The 20,283-nt window shown below is 36.9% G+C and overlaps 1 protein-coding gene across 2 annotated transcripts; it reads right to left on the bottom strand.

Annotated features, from left to right (window-relative positions):
• Nucleotides 1-12,763: 12,763 nt before the first annotated feature.
• Nucleotides 12,764-20,043, bottom strand: LOC110745495 (protein NLP9). 2 transcript variants are annotated; one of them, XM_088246492.1, is made up of 6 exons: nucleotides 19,392-20,043; nucleotides 18,018-19,220; nucleotides 17,219-17,263; nucleotides 16,316-17,062; nucleotides 15,249-15,369; nucleotides 12,764-14,206 (listed from the first exon to the last, which is right to left on the bottom strand). In XM_088246492.1, the coding sequence occupies exons 2-6, from the start codon at nucleotides 18,975-18,977 to the stop codon at nucleotides 13,200-13,202; spliced, it is 2,880 nt and encodes a 959-aa protein (XP_088102618.1). In that variant the 5' UTR covers nucleotides 18,978-19,220; nucleotides 19,392-20,043; the 3' UTR covers nucleotides 12,764-13,199. The 2 variants fall into 2 exon arrangements, with proteins under 2 accessions (XP_088102618.1, XP_088102620.1); XM_088246494.1 differs by having other exon boundaries at nucleotides 18,018-19,147.
• Between the last annotated feature and the right edge of the window lie 240 nt (nucleotides 20,044-20,283).

Here is a 20,283-nt window from a genome sequence, read left to right as displayed (position 1 = left end):
CCTAATTCTATAAGGATTAAAACATCCTATTCCTAAGCAAAAAAGATTTGTTCGAGTACTCCTTGATGGGTAAGGTATTGGAACAAATGCTTATAAATAAGGTCCCTTCCCTATCGGCAAATACTCACTCATAATAGAAAACTCACCCCAGAGATAGAGATAAAGAACCTAGTAGGAGAAGAAGATCCTTATTCACAATGTTTGATCAAGGTTAGTATTTGAGATTGAAAGACATGATAGAATTTACAATTAGTCCAGCTGATCACTGTCCTCATGATTAAGTTCCTGAAGTAAGCACCCTCTCACTAATTAGCACAAAAATATAATTTCACATGCAATTGGTTTTGAGGAGGTCTCAAAGAATTTTCCATCATCTTTTATAAATTCTTATCATTTGAGCTTAATGTAATTTTTGGCACTTTAGTCAAACATTTTTAAATATTCTAAATATATGATAGGGTCATTTACTTTTTTTATGTTTGTAGTAAAGATTAGTCTCATTAATTTTTTATTTTTTATTTTATAAAAAATATGTGGGAGAGAAAAGTAGTTACAATCATAAAACAAACCAAATAAGAACTATTTAATTTGTGCATAATATTAAGGGAAATTGGCGGCTTTACCCCTGGCTCACCTAATTTATTCACTAATATCCTTATTATGAAACCCAATCACAAATGCCCCTATAAAAACTCTCTATTGACAGCCTATTACCCATCTTTCACTTTTGTTTAGCCGTTCTGAGCTCTCTGAAATCCTCTTTCACAATTTCTCAATCTCACTCACTCAGACCTCCTCTCCTCTCTTCTCTCTCTCTCTCTCGCACCCACATCGGCGACAATCACTATCACCTCCTCAGAAACCCTAACCCACATCAGCGACAACGACCTTTCCACCTCCATCTCTCACTCTTTGTCACCTCTTTCGACCTCTATACCTAGAGATGGCGTCTCAGGTAGCCAATTTTCTCCTACACATTTGGGTTTTCTTCTCCTTATTTCAATTTCATATATGGGTTTGGATTTTTGGTGCTTGATGTGAGTTCAAGTCCCTCCAAGTCAAATTTGGGTGAGATTGTACATAAATTTGTTGAAACATAATTGTGGGTTGAATTTAAAATTTTACTCTCTCTGTTTACAATTAATATTTTCAGCTTGTGTAGAGAATGTTATTTCAGTGGGATTATACAAGAACTTTTTGAACCAAAATTTTGGGATTGTGCAACAAATATTTCTCAGTTTGTCTTAAGGAATATTATGCTTGAAACTTGTCCAATCTACAATGATTTTGAAGATTTTATTTTGCTTATTGAATTTGATTACTGAGTTAGGTTTTTATTCTTACAAAAAACAATTGAAGAAACATAGTTATTTGGTTCAATGATCTGAATTTGTTTTGTTCTGTTTTGGGATGTGATTTTTGAATGAACCACATAAATTGATTATGTCTTGAGGTGGAGGGTATCTCCAAAAGTGATTGTGGAGTTTGTAAGTTTTATGAGAATGCCAATATTTTAACATAAGTTTGATATTGTAAAGTTGGCATATGTTGGATCTTGTTTTTCTCTATTTTTCGTACTTCAATCTTAGATCTGTTTTTGGTGCAGTCTACAGTCCTCAAGGTTGGTATCATGCCAAGGTTGTGTTGGTGCTGTGAAAAGGGTTCTTGGAAAACTTAAGGTTTGTTGATAGCTCTTGCATTTATCTAGTTCCATTATCTTGCTTTACTTCTTCTCTGAGACTATGCTTCTTTAACTGTTTGAACAATGCCAAATGCACTATTGATGATTTCCTGATTTGTATTTTTATTCGCCTGCCAAGACACATATTCACTTCACCCATGTTTATAATAACTTATATTGCAATTTAGTAGTACGAAATCATGTGCATGAATGTGAACTTTAATTTTACAATGGTACTATCTTGTGAAAGTTTGCTATATGAAGAATTGGGTCATTTAGAAAAGCCAACAATCTGTATGAAGATAGGATTCTTGAAGGTAGTCCTTCACTGGAGAAACTACAGATAGATTTCTCAAACGTATATATAACTCAACAAACTTCAAGCTCAGCTCTTAAATGATGTATATCATAATTTTTTTTTTCTTTCTTCTATTAAAAAATGTATATCATACTATAGTTTTACATTTATCCACTCTATTTGTTGTAGTGCTTGTAAATGTATGTGTATGAGACTTGTAGTGCCTGTAAATATGTCTGAACTTGTTTTGGTATTGGTTTTTGAATCTGTTTTGGTATTGGTTTTTGAATCTGTTTTGGTATTGGTTTCTGTTATGAATTTTGGAATTGGTTTTTATTTTGAAATTGGTTTTAGTTGTGATTGAATGTTTATGTTTTTGTTTCCATTGTGATTGAATGATTTGCTTCTAATATGCATTTTTGATCCGTTTTATACAGATGGAAGATTGTCTTGATTCAAGTGGCAGCATCCTCTTGGGGAGGAAATTACTATAACTTTCAGCTTAAATTCGGTACCAAGAGGAGATGTCGTCGAATTTTGTTGATAGATATAAAATGTGTTAAAATTCCCGACTAAGAGGAGATGTAAATTTTTTGTTTTTTTGCCACTTTCTTATGTATATCTTAAGATGTAATGAGATAACATAGTTAGTTCATCAATTTATGAAAGTCAAGTTAGAAGGAAATTTGTCAATCTCTAGTTTCCATGGTTTTATCTTTCCCCTTGCAAAGAAGAAAAATACAAATGTAACCAAATCAGTGATTTCATTGGCAAATGCCATGACAGATATGTATTGCATATGTATTGCACATGTATAGCCCTTTATTGCTTGTGTATTGCCTCAGTATATCCTTTTTTTTTTTAAAGTCTGTTGGAATAAATTTATAGGGGGAGTATGAAGTTTGTGTATTGCCATTATATAGTCTTTTATTGCTTGTGTATTGCCATTGTATAACCTTTTATTGCTCGTGTATTGCTACTGTATTGCCCCTCATATCTTTCTTTTTTTCAAGTCAGTGTTGGAATAAATTTATAGGGGAAGTATGGAGTTTGTGTATTGCCATTGTATAGCCCTTTATTGCATGTGTATTGCTACTGTATTGCCCTCGTATATCCTTTTTTTTTCAAGTCTGTATTGAGGGTGTTTATTGCTACTATATTGCCCTCGTATATCCTATTTTTTTCAAGTCTGTATTGAGGGTATAAAGGTGGGGATGGGGGAAAAAAGCTTCACAGGGGTGGGGATGGTGAAAAAAAGCTTCACAGGGATAGGGATGGGAAGGGCATACCCACCCCCGATTCGACCCATTGCCATCCACAAAGGCAAGAAGAATGAGTTATATATACACATAAGGTATATAATGTGCTCTCTTCAATGTATAATTGAATAAAAGTATTTTTCCATTGCATACACTTGTGAATATATAAAAACAAAAGATTCAAGATTGAAATTTCTCAAGTAAATTGAACTCAATTTCATTCCATGAGGACTAAATAATTAAATGGTCTGTCAGATACACAAGTAGTCCCTCAATTACATGTTTTTTTTTTCCTTATAACTACAATACACTTCTTGCAACTAAATGGAATGTTTTCCCAAATCCAAATTGATGAAGGTTCTCAATGACAACAATCTTCTAGAAGCCAAAAATCTAGGTCTAACTGTCATGAAAAAAAAAAGTCAATTATCTCAAGACTTAAGAGTTAGGATTTTGAATCACTAGAGACCAATCTTGTGGGACAAATTTCCTTCTAACTTGACTTTCATAAATTGATGAACAAACAATGTTATCTCATTACATCTTAAGATATACATAAGAAAGTGGCAAAAAATAAAAAATTTACATCTCCTCTTGGTCTGGAATTTTAACACATTAGCAAAATTCAACGACATCTCCTCTTAGAACCGAATTTAAGCTGAAAGTTAGCAATTTCCTCCCCAAGAGAACGCTGCCATATGTATAAAATGGATCAAAAATGCATATTAGAAGCAAATCATTCAATCAAAATGGAAGCAAAAACATAACATTCAATCACAACTGAAACCAATTTCAAAACAGAAACCAATTCCAAAATTTATAACAAAAACCAATACCAAAACAAATTCAAAAACCAATACCAAAACAAGTTCAGACATATTTACAGGCACTACAAGTATCATAAACATACACTTACATGAACTACAACAAATAGAGTGGATAAATGTAAAACTACAGTATGACATACATTTTTTAATAGAAGAAAGAAATAAAAAATTATGATATACATCATTTAAGAGCTGAGCTTGGAGTTATATGTACTTATGAGAAATCTATCTATGGTTTCTCCAGTGAAGGACTACCTTCAAGAATCCTATCTTCATACAGATTGTTGACTTTTCCAAATGACCCAATTCTTCATATAGCAAACTTTCACAAGATAGTACCATTGCAAAATTAAAGTTCACATTCATGCACACGATTTCGTACTACTAAATTGCAATATAAGTTATTATAAACATGGGTGAAGTGAATATGTGTCTTGGCAGGCGAATAAAATACAAATCAGGAAATCATCAATAGTGCACTTTGCATTGTTCAAACAGTTAAAGAAGCACAGTCTCAAAGAAGAAGAAGAGCAAGACAATGGAACTGGATAAATGCAAGAGCTGTCAACAAACCTTCAAGTTTTCCAAGAACCCTTTTCACGGACCAACACAACCTTGGCATGATTCCAACCTTGAGGACTATAAACTGCACCAAAAACATCCAAGATTGAATTACAAAAAATAGAGAAAACCAAGATCCAACATATGCCAACTTTACAGTATCAAACTTATGTTAAAATATTGGCACTCTTATAAAACTTACAAACTCCACAGTCACTTTTGGAGATATCCTCCACCTCAAGACATAATCAATCTATGTAGTTCATTCAAAAATCACATCCCAAAATAGAACAAACAAATTCATATCATTGAACCAAGAGACCATTGAACCAAATAACTGTGTTTCTTCAATTGTTTTTTGTCAAAATAAAAACCTAACTTAGTAATCAAATTCAATAAGCAAAATAAAATCTTCAAAATCATTGTAGATTGGACAAGCTTCAAGCATAATATTCCTTAAGAAAAATTGAGAAATATTTGTTGCACAATCCCAAAATTTTGGTTCAAAAAGTTCTTGTATAATCCCACTGAAATAACATTCTCTACACAAGCTGAAAATATTAATTGTAAACAGAGAGAGTAAAATTTTAAATTCAACCCACAATTATGTTTCAACAAATTGCTGTACAATCTCACCCAAATTTGACTTGGAGGGACTTGAACTCACATCAAGCACCAAAAATCCAAACCCATATATGAAATTGAAATAAGGAGAAGAAAACCCAAATGTGTAGGAGAAAATTGGCTACCTGAGACACCATCTCTAGGTATAGAGGTCGAAAGAGGTGACAGAGAGTGAGAGATGGAGGTGGAAAGGTCGTTGTCGCCGATGTGGGTTAGGGTTTCTGAGGAGGTGACAGTGATTGTCGCCGATGTGGGTGCGAGTGAGAGAGAGAGAGGAGAGGAGATGAGGGTTGAGTGAGTGAGATCGAGAAATTATGAAAGAGGATTTCAGAGAGCTCAGAATGACTAAACAAAAGTGAAAGATGGGTAATAGGCTGTCAATAGGGAGTTTTTATAAGGGGCATTTGTGATTGAGTTTCAAAATAAGGATATTAGTGAATAAATTAGGTGAGCCAGGGGTAAAGCCGCCAATTTCCCTAATATTAAGTTGCGGTAACCATTTTATTGATGATTCTAAAATAAAAAATAAAAAAAAAGACCTAAACTAAACTATAGGAAATTTTTTCTTCTAGCTGGTGGCTATCTAAAGGCTTTTGAATTTTCATATTTTCACATTTCCTAATACAAGAACGAGGTGCAGACTTGCCCATAATTGCTGGAGGCTATTCCTTCAAGCTATCTGAAAGCTTTTTTAGACAAATTCTCATATGACTAGTTTCTTCTTGTTTTGGATGATTCATACTAGTCACACTCTTACATCTTCTATAGGTTCATAATCTCTGCACTCAGGCGTGAAGCAAAAAACAAGATTGAACCATTCAGAGTTCTTAATATCCACAGAATGAATAGAAGAATGTATGGTCTTGATCATAGCTCTTCCTCCTTCTCCAGCAACAATTTGAAACATGGTGATACAAAGATATTGAACCTCGAGAATTGCATTGCTATGAGCGGCCTTGACATGGAAAAATTCTTGATTTCCCAAATGAACCAAATAGTATGTTTGAAATTCATAAAACTGCAATGATGTACGAGCAATCTCCAAGCCTTGCAATATAAACAGTTAACTTAGGGAATATGCAATACCACCGTTGTCACATTTGTCCATCCTAAAGGAGAATGTTATAAGTTCCAAGCATAGATAGTTTTGCCTACAACCGCGGCCCTCCCTAGGAAATGAGCATAATCAACAGAAACTTGACTATGGTTTCTACTCTCTGGGAAAGGATCATAATAATGAGAAGCATAAAATTTCACTTGATGCCATTGGTTTCTACTCTCATGAAAGCAACGACATCGACATCACTTCCATCACGACATAACAACTAAAAAAAATAACCCCATAAGAAACGGCATAATCAGTTATCTCCATAGAGGTGTGATAGTTATTATAAAATAGAAAAGAAGACATTTACTCCTAGACGTTCTCATCAGGATCGTACCTCTTGAAGGAGGGCTCTAGAATTGGTTTGTTGGACCATGGGTAGGACCATGAAATTGCAAGATAGTAAAGTTTGCCAGACGCAGACACGAGAGTTGATGTTGGTTTAGAGGCTAGGTGTAACATCCCGATCTAAAATAATTATAAATTAAAATAATAATAATAATACTGAGAAATTACATTTTTACCCTTAAGGGTAAGGGTAAATTGGTCACTTTTAATTTGGAAAGGATTGTGGGGAATTGAGTTGTGCCATTGCGTAGAGCTCGCTCTCATGAGTTCGTAGACACGTAGTGGGCCTAAATCGGAGTTTTAATGAAGAAGTTATGGTCAACTGAAGTGCAGTAGCACACCATAAATTTGTTGAAGTTGGGTTTTAAAAATCTGGTTTCTCTCTCTCTTCCTCACGCACTCTCTCTCTCTCTCTCTCTCTCCCTCCCAACTCTCTCTCCTCTCTCTTTCTCTCCGGCACGGCACCGCCGGTTTCGACGGCAATTCCGACACAATCCGGCCACTAAACTTGACGTTGTAACTTGCAAAACACTCCTCTCCACCTCCTCTACACCGACCCACTTAATTTCCAGACCCCATTTCGAGCCGTGAAGCGACTAGAACTAGAGGAAATATCTCTGTTTTTTGATCGCCGTTTCTGGCGATTTCGGCAACGGAATCCGACGAGTGAGGTATGCTTCTTCAAAACACAGAAATTTCTCATAAATACCACAATCAGCAGCTAAAACACATTGAAAGGATGAGAAAAGATACCAAGTTCGCAAAATTTGGTCGTCGGAATCACCCGAACGAGCTCCCAAAAAATTAGGCCTGTTTTTGACATTTTTGGGCAACATCGCTGGCGGATCAGGGCGGCAGAAGGGTTGGGTAGGACGGCAGAGTTTGGCCGGTCGTTTTGGGACTGGTCCTAGCTCCGGTGGTGGACTGTGGCAGTGGCTGCGTCTGAAAGAGCCGTACGGCTGAACAGAAAAATCAAGGGGAGGAGAGGGGGGGGGGGGGGGGGGTTCTAAGTGCGGGAGGGGAGAGAGAGAGAGAGAGAGAGAGAGAGATGTAGGTTTTCTGAATTTTATTAAAACCATTTCGAGAAAATTACGATTATGCCACTGAGTGTATTTTGATCATTTTTTTTTGTTACAACTCCGATTCGAGTAAACTACGTGTCTACAAACTCATCCTAGTATGATCTACGTAAAAATACCAGTCACTTCTATAAAATCCTTCCGAATTAAAAAGCGACCAAATTACCCCTACCCTGAGGGCAAAATTGTAAATTCATATTTAAATTTAATTAAATAGATGAATGGATAATTAAATTAGGGTCGGGGTGTTACAATTGGATTGTTCATTTCTTAGCCACATGCAAATTGAGGATTTTGTCATGTGGTCTAGTAAAACAATCCCCTTAGGGGTCGTTTGGTACGGCGCACCGTCATGGATTGGACTAAGTCCTGGGACTGTCTTGGATTAGCTCGGATTGGCCTAAGTTGGATTAAGTACTGACCTACGTTTGGTATTTTGTCGGACTAAGAAGCTGAATTGTAAAAATAGTGAAGACCTATGTTTGGTGTTGTGTCGGACTAAAAAATAATTCTTGTAATATTTAAATTTAATTGGGGATTTTGACTTGAAAAATATTTATATTTAATTAGGGATATTTAATTGGGGCTGATGTGTAAAAAAAAAGAGTGCTGCTAAATGAACCCTAAAATTAACTAAGTACACCCTACTATCAAAGTATTTTTTGGATTACTAATTTACCATAATATAAAATGACTAAAAAGGATATCTTGAATTGTGAAACATGACACCACATATTTTTAGGGTGTACTTAGATCATAGGGTGTACTCAGTTAATTTTAGGGTTCGTTTAGCAGCACTTTTTAAAAACCATCTAAAACATGACACCACATATTTTTCCCTACACTTCTCTTCTTCTCCATCTTAGCATTTGGACAGCCGAACTCTTTTATCTCTCAAAACCAAGCCTAGCAGAGCCTCTTCTCCTTTCAATCACTCTTCTTCTCCAAACTTATAATTTTTTCATTTTTCTCATCTTTCAATTCAGAAAATTCCCTAAAATATTTGAAGCTCCTTGTAAAAACTTGTTTTCTCCAATTTCCCTCCTCAAAAGTAGCCACACCAATCATATTGGGGCTTATATCAGCAAGCAAGGCAATCAGTTTTTTTTTTTTTTGGGTGGTCATGAATCAAAGATTTCATTGAAAAAAAGACAGAGACTACAGATAGCCTAACCTTGTCAACCCCTGACTAAGAAGGCAATCAGAGTTGTTTTTTGGTTTTAGATATTGGATTCATTAAATAAATAAAAAATTATGAGAACGTTTTTGTATCATTAGTTAGATTTAGGATATATCAAAAGGAACAATATTGTCCAGATTGTACAGTTAAAATTTTTGAGAATCAAAGCATGGAGAAAAAGGGCTCATAGGGAGATCGATGAATGTTGTTGGTTTTTTTTTTTTTTGGCAAGATAGAGTGTATTAGGGTGTACTATGGGTATTTTTGGTAGTTAAATAGAGTGTACTTAGTTAATTTTACATTTTAATTTAAATATTAGGGTGCACTTAGATCATAGGGTGTACTCAGTTAATTTTAGGGTTCATTTAGCAGCACTCAAAAAAAATTATATAAATTATTAAATTAAAAAAAAAATACAAAAGAAAAAAAAAAACCCATTCTCTCTTCTTTCCTCTTCCTTCCTCTCTCTCTCTCTCTCTCTCTCTCTCTCGCTCTGCCTTTCTTTCCCATCTCTGCCTTGCTCTCTCTCTCGCTCTGTCTTTCTTTCCAAATTTCCAAAGAGAAAAACAGAATAAACCCAATTAGCCCCACACCACAACTTTTCACAAACCAATTACCACACCACAAAATTAAAATTAAAAAACACCAAAATGCCCAGAACACAATTGGGATCTTATTGATCCCTTTCTTCTTCTTTGCCCATTACCAGAATGATGGCCGCGCTCGGCTCCGATCAACGAAAGCAGCTGAAAGACATCTTCTAAGGCCCACTGCTGCAGTAAAATGGATAACAAGCGTTGTTCTTGTTGGAGACTGCCTTGAGAAGAAGACCCACTGCTGCTATCGAACTACGCATCTTCTAAAGCATCTCCGTTTTCATTTTCTAAGTTAAAGACGAAAGGGAATTGGAAGAGAATGAGAGTGGAGAGCTACAGGGTTTTGCAGACAGAGTGAAGGGAGATATGTGAAGGAAGAGATAAAAAAAACTTGCCTGAGCACAACTTCGAAGAAGAGCAGATTCGATGTTGAAGGAAACGAGAGAGAGAGAGAGAGGCGTTGGCTCGGACTCGCGTGTTATGTTTAGCGAGCTCGCTATTTTGAGAACCAAGTTTCAGGCTCGCTAGATTGCACGAGCGAGTGAGGCATTTTTTGTACTGTTGGGCTATTTAGTCTCATTTAAGTTAGTCCCTCCTTTCACCAAACATGGGTTTTAAGTGCTAATTAACATAGTCCAGTCCAGTGAGGCCTATCAAACATGTCCTTATTGGATTGTTTTCCCTGGTACATAGCTATGAATGTGCGTGCATTATTTGTATAAAAGGGGTTTTTGAGATCAAACAGGTTTTTAAATCAGCCATGCGTTAAAAAGGGTTTTACATGCATGGCTCGGGCTATTGTTTTTATATTAAAAAAAAGGGCGGGGGTTAGTTTGTTGTTTTATTTATGTTTAAATCTAATTTTTTTTGTCCACTCACATATTTTATGGTTTTGCCCCCCCTCCCCCTAGGCTGTGACTTGAAGAGACTTACAGGCAAGACCAGAATCTCCTTCTCCACACAACTGTCGTCACAGTAGGATTTTTGTTTCGTGACTTTTCGTATGTTTTTTACTTGCAAACTAACTAAATTCGTAGTATGCTCCGAATACACCCATGTAGGGTTTGTTTTGTGGCCAGAGGCTATTTGTAAACTGTGTACGCTTTAAATTGTGTGTGTTGGCACTTGGGAACTTTATTTGTGCTTTTATTGCAGGTGTAAATTTTGGTAATGTTCGTTTTTTAGGGGAGACTTTGCTGAAATTTCGGTAGAAGTCTTGACCCTTATGCTTCTCTACCTTTTGTTTTAGTAAATGGGCCCGGCATCCTATGGGTGTCGGAAGGGTAGCAGGATTTGGCAAGGATTCCAAGGGGAGTTCGGGTTAGGTCTTGTCACTAAGGTAGGAGGAAGAGAGGAAGATATTGCCCTAGTGCTGGTGTCGATAATATATCCACCATCCCGTTTACAGTAGTATAATTTGGAGCGGTTGAAAATTCATACAACCTCAAAGCAATAATCCCTACCCTCATAGAACTTGGCAACAAGTTCAACAACTACTGGCGCTTCGTGTTTGAATTTCACCTCATAGATTGCATTAGTGTATGCACCCTCATCACCAGAAACATAAATATACACATCTAGCTTCCTCCTGATTTGCCGCCATTAATGCTGGCTCCCTGTCCATGGTCAAGTTTGGGTAAATAATAATGGCCTCATGGTTGGGGCTGTTGTCAAACGCTGTTGTTTCGGGTCGATTGCGGCGTAGTAAGCGAAGCTCTCCATCATTGATTTCTTCAAATCGACCACTTGGGTTTGCTGAGTAGAAAGTGCGGTTACAGATTTCTTGATTTCCAATAGCTGGCCCAGAGAGTTCTCCATCTCCGATAACTTGTGCAGGAGTTCATCTTGGCATGAAGCCATCGTCGTCAAGGTATGGTCCTGATGAATGTCTTGACCTGAGGTGAGCTCAATGGCTGTGGTGGCGAAAGGTTGAGATATATTCCAATTCCCCATGATACCAAATGATCCTAAACTTTAGGATTTGATAGGTATGATATGAAAGTTTGGAACCCGTGGGAAATTCTAGAAATATATCAAGATAGAAGACTGTTGACGTCCAAAATTGGATTCAACTTAGATAGGAGAAGTGCGGAGTCTTCAATAAGGGGTTGGAAGGAGTGAACCTTCGATAAGGGAACCTTCGGCAGGGAGGAGACCTGCAGAGGTGGGATAGAAGAAACAATCGTCAAGCTTCGGGCACATGTGTAGTGCTAGCCGAAGGCTCTCTGATGCTTAAGTCAGCAAGAATGGGGAAATCGGTAATTTTGGCATAGTAACAGTAAGGATGAAAAATAGTTACCTTTTTACTTGGGTATTATTCCTCTTCTATAGAGAAATGAAAGTGGGAGAATGTGAGACTTTGTACAAATCATTGTGGTGGAGACACATGTCGAAGGCTTAGGTTATATAGTTGAGAGCTTCGGCAACCGCTTTTGGTAGGCAATTGCCGCATTTGAGGTAGGTATCTCTTCGGCAGGTTGGGATCATGATGATGTCATCAGTGTTTTGGGGATTGCCCTGGAAGTGTTTTTCCTTTGGCAGGCGGTGGGTTTGTCTATGCGTTAGTCCCCCAATAACGAATGTGCTCGGTTGATTATGGTACAAGCAAAGCGCAGATACTTGCTCTCATTAATCTATGAAGTCTGAATTACAAAGCGTGTATTTACATAATGAGCTACTTAATCTTGCTAGAAACAAGAAACCTTATTATTAATTTTTTTATAGGAAGAAACAGGAAACTTATGACGCTGCTGTTCTTCATACCTGTGAAAAGGCTCTATTTCATAAGTTCATTTGTATAATTAGTCTCAAGTGTACTTTTTAATATTCTAGTTGCAAAATTTATTAGGCGATCTGCTGAAAAAGTTGATCTTCAAAGAAACTGGTTCATTTTGGCCCTGAGCATCAGCATAGTCGTTATAAGGGCCAACAGTGAAATTTTACCGAAACTTCAAGAATACAAAGTGTAATTAATCCCAGAAAAATGTCACAATTATGATTAAAAATAAGCTCTGGAAAGGAGAAAAAATGGTACTAGCTTCTTCAAATTTACGAGACATGGCTTATAGCTTAACATGATTTGGAAATTAAGATTTCAAAAGGTACACATTGTTCAACCGCACATTTTCTTTGGCAAAAAAAAAATTGTCATCAATCACGTGCTCTCTAAATTATAAACAATACTTTCTCCCAAGAATGTACTGAATTCAAAGATAAACAATTTGAAGTCGTAAATCTATTGTTTTCAAGTTGATATATTTATAGACTATACAGACTGGGGATTAAGGCACCCCCTCTAACCTTTCTATGACTACATCCACTATGACATATACACAGCTTATTGTAACATGCATGGGTTTTATATTATATAGGTCATATCTTCTCTTCGCCTACTTCGGAACTTTTACAATGGCCACCATGCACACCAGAAAGCTGTACTTCTTAAAGGACTACCGAAGCAGCCTAGCCAGAAGACAGTGATTTCCATTGTGTGTGTTGAAGTGAACTAATATTGGAAAGGAAATAGGCAATAGAAGTACATGACCTCATTGAAGTAAAACCCATAAAGCTAGTGAAAGAAAGCCTATGATACTATAAAAGCAGACTCAAAATTTACCCTAGAGTTGAGTAACCTCCATCTGTTATATGCCCCCTGCCAAGAAACAATTGCTACTGCCAGAACTACCAACACCAAAAGGTGTATCACGGACCATGAACTTCACACTACGTGTCCCAATGTCATCCAATATTTCAAGGCACTCCCGCAAATCTGCATCGCTCACTAGCATCACCCATTCCTCTTCATCGTCCAAATACTTGAGCTGGAATGTCCCATTTTGCAACTTCAGCCTCTTCGCAACCTCTTCATATAGTTGAAAGCACCCAACAGAAGGGTCAAACTTGAACCTGATCGTATCTTCTTTATAAGTAGCTTTCACAATTATTTTTGACCCATTCTCAACACTGCTTGCGTTCATGTTTGGTTGCTTTTGCTCCTCAAAGCTCTGAGAACTTGATGAGCGCAGAGTTGAACCAGAGCAATTCGATGAATCTGTCAAGCTCGAAGAAGTATGCTGGTTATATTCAACAATCCCATCATCCCCATCGACTCCCGTGTCCATATCATCAGCAGCAGCCAAGGAGCTTGAGCTTTGAGACACAAAGTGACAGTCAGAATTCTCTAATTTTAGACTGTTCTTGCTGTGACCCCATTTATTTCCTTCTATTGCAATTGGCTTGGAGTCCCTTTGAGGCATAAGAGGGATATTCTGTTTCTTTACCCCTTCCTCGTGAGAAGTTGGAATACAACACCCATCCTCTTCCAACTTAATTGCAAAACTCTCACCATTATTGCAAGACACTGAAGGTACTGGAACTGGATCTTGGGTAACTAGCTCAGAATTTTGAACAGGCAGGCTCTTCTCAGGGAATAAACGACTTTTCTGAGCATCAAATTCTTGGATGATGGACCCTGTTGCCACAAACCCACCAGTAGTTGGGTCATACTTCAATCCTCCCTCAACCCCCTGAACAGAATCAAGCACAGTTTGTATTTTCTTCAATGAACGGTTCACCTTATTTATTTTACGAGATGGCCATCTAGAGATCCCATGTTGTCTGCAGATCCTCTTTAGCGTAGTGGGGCAGACTACCAAAATAAAAAAAATTAATTTTAAAAATCATTTCAAATAGATTTGCAAGAATTATACTTAATAATAAAATGATAATTTGCATGACGACTTGATAGTAAGGTTTTGCAAATGAATATTACTAAATTTCTCTAAGGTACTTGGCATAGATAGATAAGAGAGGTATAACTGTTTCATATCCAAATACATACATCTTTTTTTAATAGGATGGAAATATCAATATTAAATACAGATAACATACACCCTGATCAATAACCAATACTTCATAAACATGAAGATACTTAGAAATTATAATTTTAACACTTGGAACACTATCAGATCAATCTCCAGTTTTCCTATAGAAATTTAAGATATATATATTAAACCAATTTAGTAAGAGAAAAATTTATATCTATATAAGTAAAAAGACATGATAAGTTTATGGCATGCATTTTCACTACTGTTTAACTTAGCATCAAGCAAGGGGCTTGTAGCTGAGGTGATTATGAGCATTTACCCCTGCACCCATGGTCCTGGGTTCGATTCCCCTTCCCCCAATATCACTTGTATACAAAAAAACTTGTTATTAAACTATTGTCACAACTGTCGAGAAAATAATATATATATCTCAGATGAATCTTTTCTAAGAGTGACCTCTCTCTCTCTCTCTCTCTCTCTCTCTCTCTAATGTTTTATTTATCCATCTCTCTACTCTTTATGGCATACATTTCAGTATTGTTTAACCCAATGTTATATCATTAAGTGAAGCACCAGATGAATCTTTTCTATATAGGGTCTGACTAGACATTAGCATATAGGAGATACAAGATTCTAGAAGAAAGCATGAATGAAAGAAACATAGGCTCCATCTGTACCTTATTACAAATAAATTAATAATTATTTAAAAAATTATGTTTTTTAATCAATTCCTAAAGATAAATTCTCAGATGGATTCTAGAACATTTATAATCTGCTTTTATGCTTAGCTATTAAAGTATCAAATCCCACAATAAGTAGATTCATTATACTTATATATGAGACACACAAGAGATGAAGTCTCACCCCCAATGCTCTTAGCAGCATCCTTGAGACTCCCAGAGAAGTATTGCTGTAGAACACTCAAGCTCACATTTTTCTCCGCTGTACTTCGCTTTTTCTCCATCTGCCTTCTTGATCCAGGTGCCTACAATGCATATAAGCAGTCATTCCCCCAACCACATTCCTCAGGTGAAGAGCCAGCAGCAAAAGTTTATAATATTGCAACGAAACTTTCCAGGTAAGCATAGATAACCCTTGGCAGTGCTTCCATATTTAAGGAAGCATTTGCATGGAGATATTTAATTTCAGATTTCTTTAAGGTATGAGCCAGCAGTAAGAGACGTAAGGATAATGTGATCATAAATGACCATGTCTAGAAAGTACTATCAATCTTATATTTGTATACTCTTCACAGCAACAGTAATAATAATTCCTGTCTGAAAGAGAGTGTGATGACAAAGTGTGTCTCAAGGAAGACTTCCACATAAATGTATTACCTATTATCAGAGTGGAGACTAAGCTACACTTACAATGGTCAAGCCAGAATCCCAAACCCTTAAAGGTACCAAAAAGATAATTATCTTCGTATTACACCTTCCAGATTCTCAAGAATTTATTTCAGACAGTAAATTTAAATACAGCAATCTTATTAAAAGGGGGATAACAACCTTATGGTTTCTTGGTTCTACAATGCTTGCATAGTTCAGCCATTGAGAGTTATTTCAAACTACATCCTTATAATTTTTACAATAAAACTCTAAGCATAAATGGACAGTAAACTTCCTCCTTTCTCTCTTTAACCTTCCTTTTTCAAAATCTCAAATCAAGACTAACTAAAACACAATCACACAAGAAACGCAGGCATACAGGACAAAAAAGAAAAAATAGCCATATTAACTATCAAACTACACACCAGAGACAGTAAAAACAAACCAACCTTCCCACCCAAGAAACTTGTGCCAGTAACTAACAAAAACACAATGAGACATACAGATATGCTGTCATTGCTTCACATTACAAAAATTATAAAGTTCTCTGAAGAAACTGAGACAGGTGTATTATCTAATAATGTTCTTTTATGAAAGCAATACCTGTTCACGGGGATTCTCTGCTTCGATTCCCCCATTTCTTCTATTTAATACATCGGACGGCATATTCTCCATTGAATTAAATTCACTATCTGATGATGTTGTCTGAGAATTTCTCTGTTGTGGGATATTGGGGATTGGCCCTTTCTGAACCCCAGTGTTGCAGCCTTGTACCCCAGCTAATTCTGCATCTGAAACTGTCCTTAAACTCTTACACATTTTCTGCATGGTACCTGAAAGGTTGTTTAACAACAGTTGCTGTTCTGAGCTCCCCTTCACATTGACAGGGAGAAAAAACTCTAATATATAGTCATCATCACCAGTGTAGGTGCTCCTTAGTCTGATTGCAACAGCGGCATTCAAACCATATTTGCGTGCATGATGAACAAGTGGATATTCATAAATATCATACACCTTAACATCATGAAGAAAGAAGGGATGATTTGATTGAAGTGCTTTCCCAGCAATTCCTTCCCCTTCCTCAAGATGATGTTCTACACATGCATGCACAAAGCCTTGCATCGTTCTATCATTTACATAACAAGCTGTTTCCTCAATGCATAGAATGGATTTCTCATTTGAATTTGTAATACCCCCTCTTACACGTACTCTTCTAATTTCATCACCATCACCCTCAGAGTAGCAACAAGGAATCCAGGTTAGAGCCAATGGCAATATATGTGCATGGCAAACAGCTCGTAAGACATCAGTTATTTCAGCTAAAGCAGCTCTTTGGTTCATTGAAAGGCACTGCAAGCGATAGATTACCTTGTAAGAAGTGCAGAAAATTTTAACAAGGAAAACAATACTACAAATTTTGCTTCCTCAAAAAAAATTTATTTTTCTTTGGGTTGTAATGGAGATAAGATTTTGACAAATGGGCAAGAAACAATACTCTGCTTGTACCTGGGGAAGAAGTCGAGGAGGCACCGTGGTCCTTAAATTCACAGCCTGCAAAAAATTGTCATCAAAATAGATTCCATTGTCATACTTAATATTCACAATAACAATAATACATGTAAAGCATATAGGTAGTGCAATTTGTACAGGATCTTGGGAAGCACCCTCACAAGAATTAGTAATGGTGCTGCATCATAAGCATTGAGACACCTGTGCAGAAATCTGGAGGTGTCTTAGGTAGTCTAACAACAATTGACGCAGTTCCAATGGAAAATGAAGTGAAACAAATTCTGCACATTCCTACTCTAGTATTTATTGTTTTGATTAATATAAATACCCACACCAGCATGACGATTAAAATTGAGAGGTATAGCAACTTTCCGACTATTTAATAATATTTGGCATCTAAAAATGAAATATGACGTAAAAACAACATACAGATCCTAAAAACACATTTAGACTCTTATCTAATGCTTGATATCTTTTCCTGAGAACCTAACACCATGCATGCAATAGAAAGTAAAAAAGGGGGACAACTTTTAACCAGAAATTTTTCCTTCACTCCCCTTAGTGGGTTGAACGGTTTCTATGAACCTTTAGGGAACTTGTGGGAAGATCTTATACCAGAAATTTTTTTTCCAACATCTACTAATTTTACAAATTTGAACCTACAAAGTTTGGATAAAGAGGCACATAAACACACACACACACAAAAAACAGGATTCGGATTTACCATTACTAAAGAAGAAGGGAGGCAGAGAGAGAGAAGATTTCTTGTTACATACACATAGAGAGAGAAACTGACCTGTAGTGCATTGCAAACTATTTCCATCTCTGTATCAAAATTGGGTTTCTCTTTTGTACTGACAAGCTCCAACACAGCACAGCATGACATTTCAGAGTCAAAATTGAAAACTGGTAAGGCAATTGATCCACGGACTTGATGATTAACTGCATGATCCACCCGCAGGTACTCAGCCTTATTGTAATAACTAACATTTGAAGTCCACTCTGGAACTTTGGAGACAAATACACGCCCAGGAAGCCCCAGGACAGAACCCTGTTTTTCTTCTGCAGAGAATGTAAACGTCCTTGACACTTCACGATACCCTGCGAGAATATGGTCAAGCAAATAGGGTTGCTCACAAGTGCTTAACAAGTAGTGATCACCATACTTCATGGGAACCCATAATTGCGCCAAAATACCCCCACCAGAAGACTCTTTAAACAACGACAGTGCCTTAAGCATTTTCTCATTAAGTGACAATCCAGGTGGCCTAGAGATCATATATTTCCCCACTTCCATGACATTATTCTGTTGAAAAGAACCATTATTTAGCTTGGCAGCCAAGTCATTAGCATCGTGGGAATCAGTTGAAACCCCGAATTGGGGGGTGTCCATTTGCTGAAACACAATTTTGTCTTCACCACTGAAAGAACTTTCCCCCACATTAAAATTTTCGCCACCTTCTGTCCCAGGCAATGCCCCACCATTCTGTTCTGCAAAGTTCAAGGCGTCCAAAGGCACATAGGTCACTGATGGACATGATGGCACACCAAAAGAGGCTGAAATCTGATCCATTGCTGCTGGACTGCACCATCCAGCATAAGTATCAAAATTCATAAGCTCAGAAATGTTATTAAACATATCCTCTGAAATCGAGTTCCTTGTTCCAACATCAAGTGATCCCAAATTCTCCACCTGAGCTCTGGAAGATGCCCAATGATCACTCCCTTTCTCTTTAGGTGAAAAGGGGTATTCCATATTCAGGTTAAAATCCACTTCCAGATAAAATATACCACTGTTATTGCTCCACCAAATAACTGCTGCTCAAAACAATCCTTCTTTCCCAATCATCTTCCTCTACAGGCAGACCACTTTCAGCGTTCATCATTTAACTGGCCTTCCACTTTCGACAAGCAAATCCAAGAGCTCTAGAACCAAAATAAAAACCCCAATTCAACAACATAACACTAAAACTCTGTCCACTCAATCAGCAAAGAAAACCTGCACTCCCCACAACACAAAATTACATTTCTCACTTTATCCCCATATGGAAAAATACAATATTATTCAACATTCAATCACTCCCCAACCACAACCACGTGAAATTCAGCTGTAACAATTACTTCTCTCAGCTTTCTATAAATAGCAATAAAAGAAATCACAGAAACTGACCTCAAAGCGATAATATCAACTCCGCCGACACTGAAACCGCCGAAAAATTGCTGAAGCAAAACGCCAAAGCTTTCAATCAGCAACAACACAGAAACCCCTTCAGATTCGGCTTTTCTGGTGCTCACAAATATGTGAGGCTCTGTCTCTATGTGTGTATTTATATCTGTATATGCCAAAAACTGCCGAAATAAAACCAAATTGCACTGAAATTCATGAGCAAATCCAGAGCTCCTACTTCAAGACCCAAAATTGTAACTTTCCGAGCATCCCCCCAAATTAAATATCCAAAGAAACCTCACGAACGCCCTAGAGAAACTCGGCCAGTCCGTGTTAAATTCCAAGGACTCGAGAGTAAGAGAAAGCGAGTGACTCAGAGAGAGAGACAGAAAGGGGAAGAGGCCTGAAATACTAAAAAAGGAAACCCTAGGTGGTGTTAGAGGGTGGAGTGAACGGCTTTGAACGGTTGCATCATAGAATTGTCGTTGTTTAGTTACTTAAGATAGAAAGCCTGTGCTTGTTGCATAAAAAGTACAGAGAGATTGTAATTGGAAAAGATAGAAGAAAGAACAAAAGCTTTTTGGAAGCTTTAGCATAGTAAAGTGCAGCGTTCACCGGTCGTTCTTATGCCTAATAAATTACTCTTCTTCTGACTTCGACAACTGAAGTTTCAAAATCAAGAATCTAATAACTCACCATTTACTAATAATTTTACAAGATACTTTCATTAATTAATTACATTTACAAGTTGACAATTCATTAAGAATGACGATCCTAGAATTGTATTTAGAGTTTTTATCACAAACGGTCATGAGGTTCGCAAAATTATCAACTTTAGTCCTTTATGTTTTTTTTCTTCTGATATTATTGGTTCTTTATGTTACACACCACACAT

This window comes from Prunus avium, chromosome 1 (genome assembly GCF_965620075.1).
Source record: "Prunus avium chromosome 1, drPruAviu1.hap1.1, whole genome shotgun sequence".
In the NCBI taxonomy this organism is placed as follows: Eukaryota; Viridiplantae; Streptophyta; class Magnoliopsida; order Rosales; family Rosaceae; genus Prunus; species Prunus avium.
The sequence above is the reverse complement of the archived record's forward strand: the minus strand, read 5'-3'. Positions and strand labels throughout refer to the sequence as shown.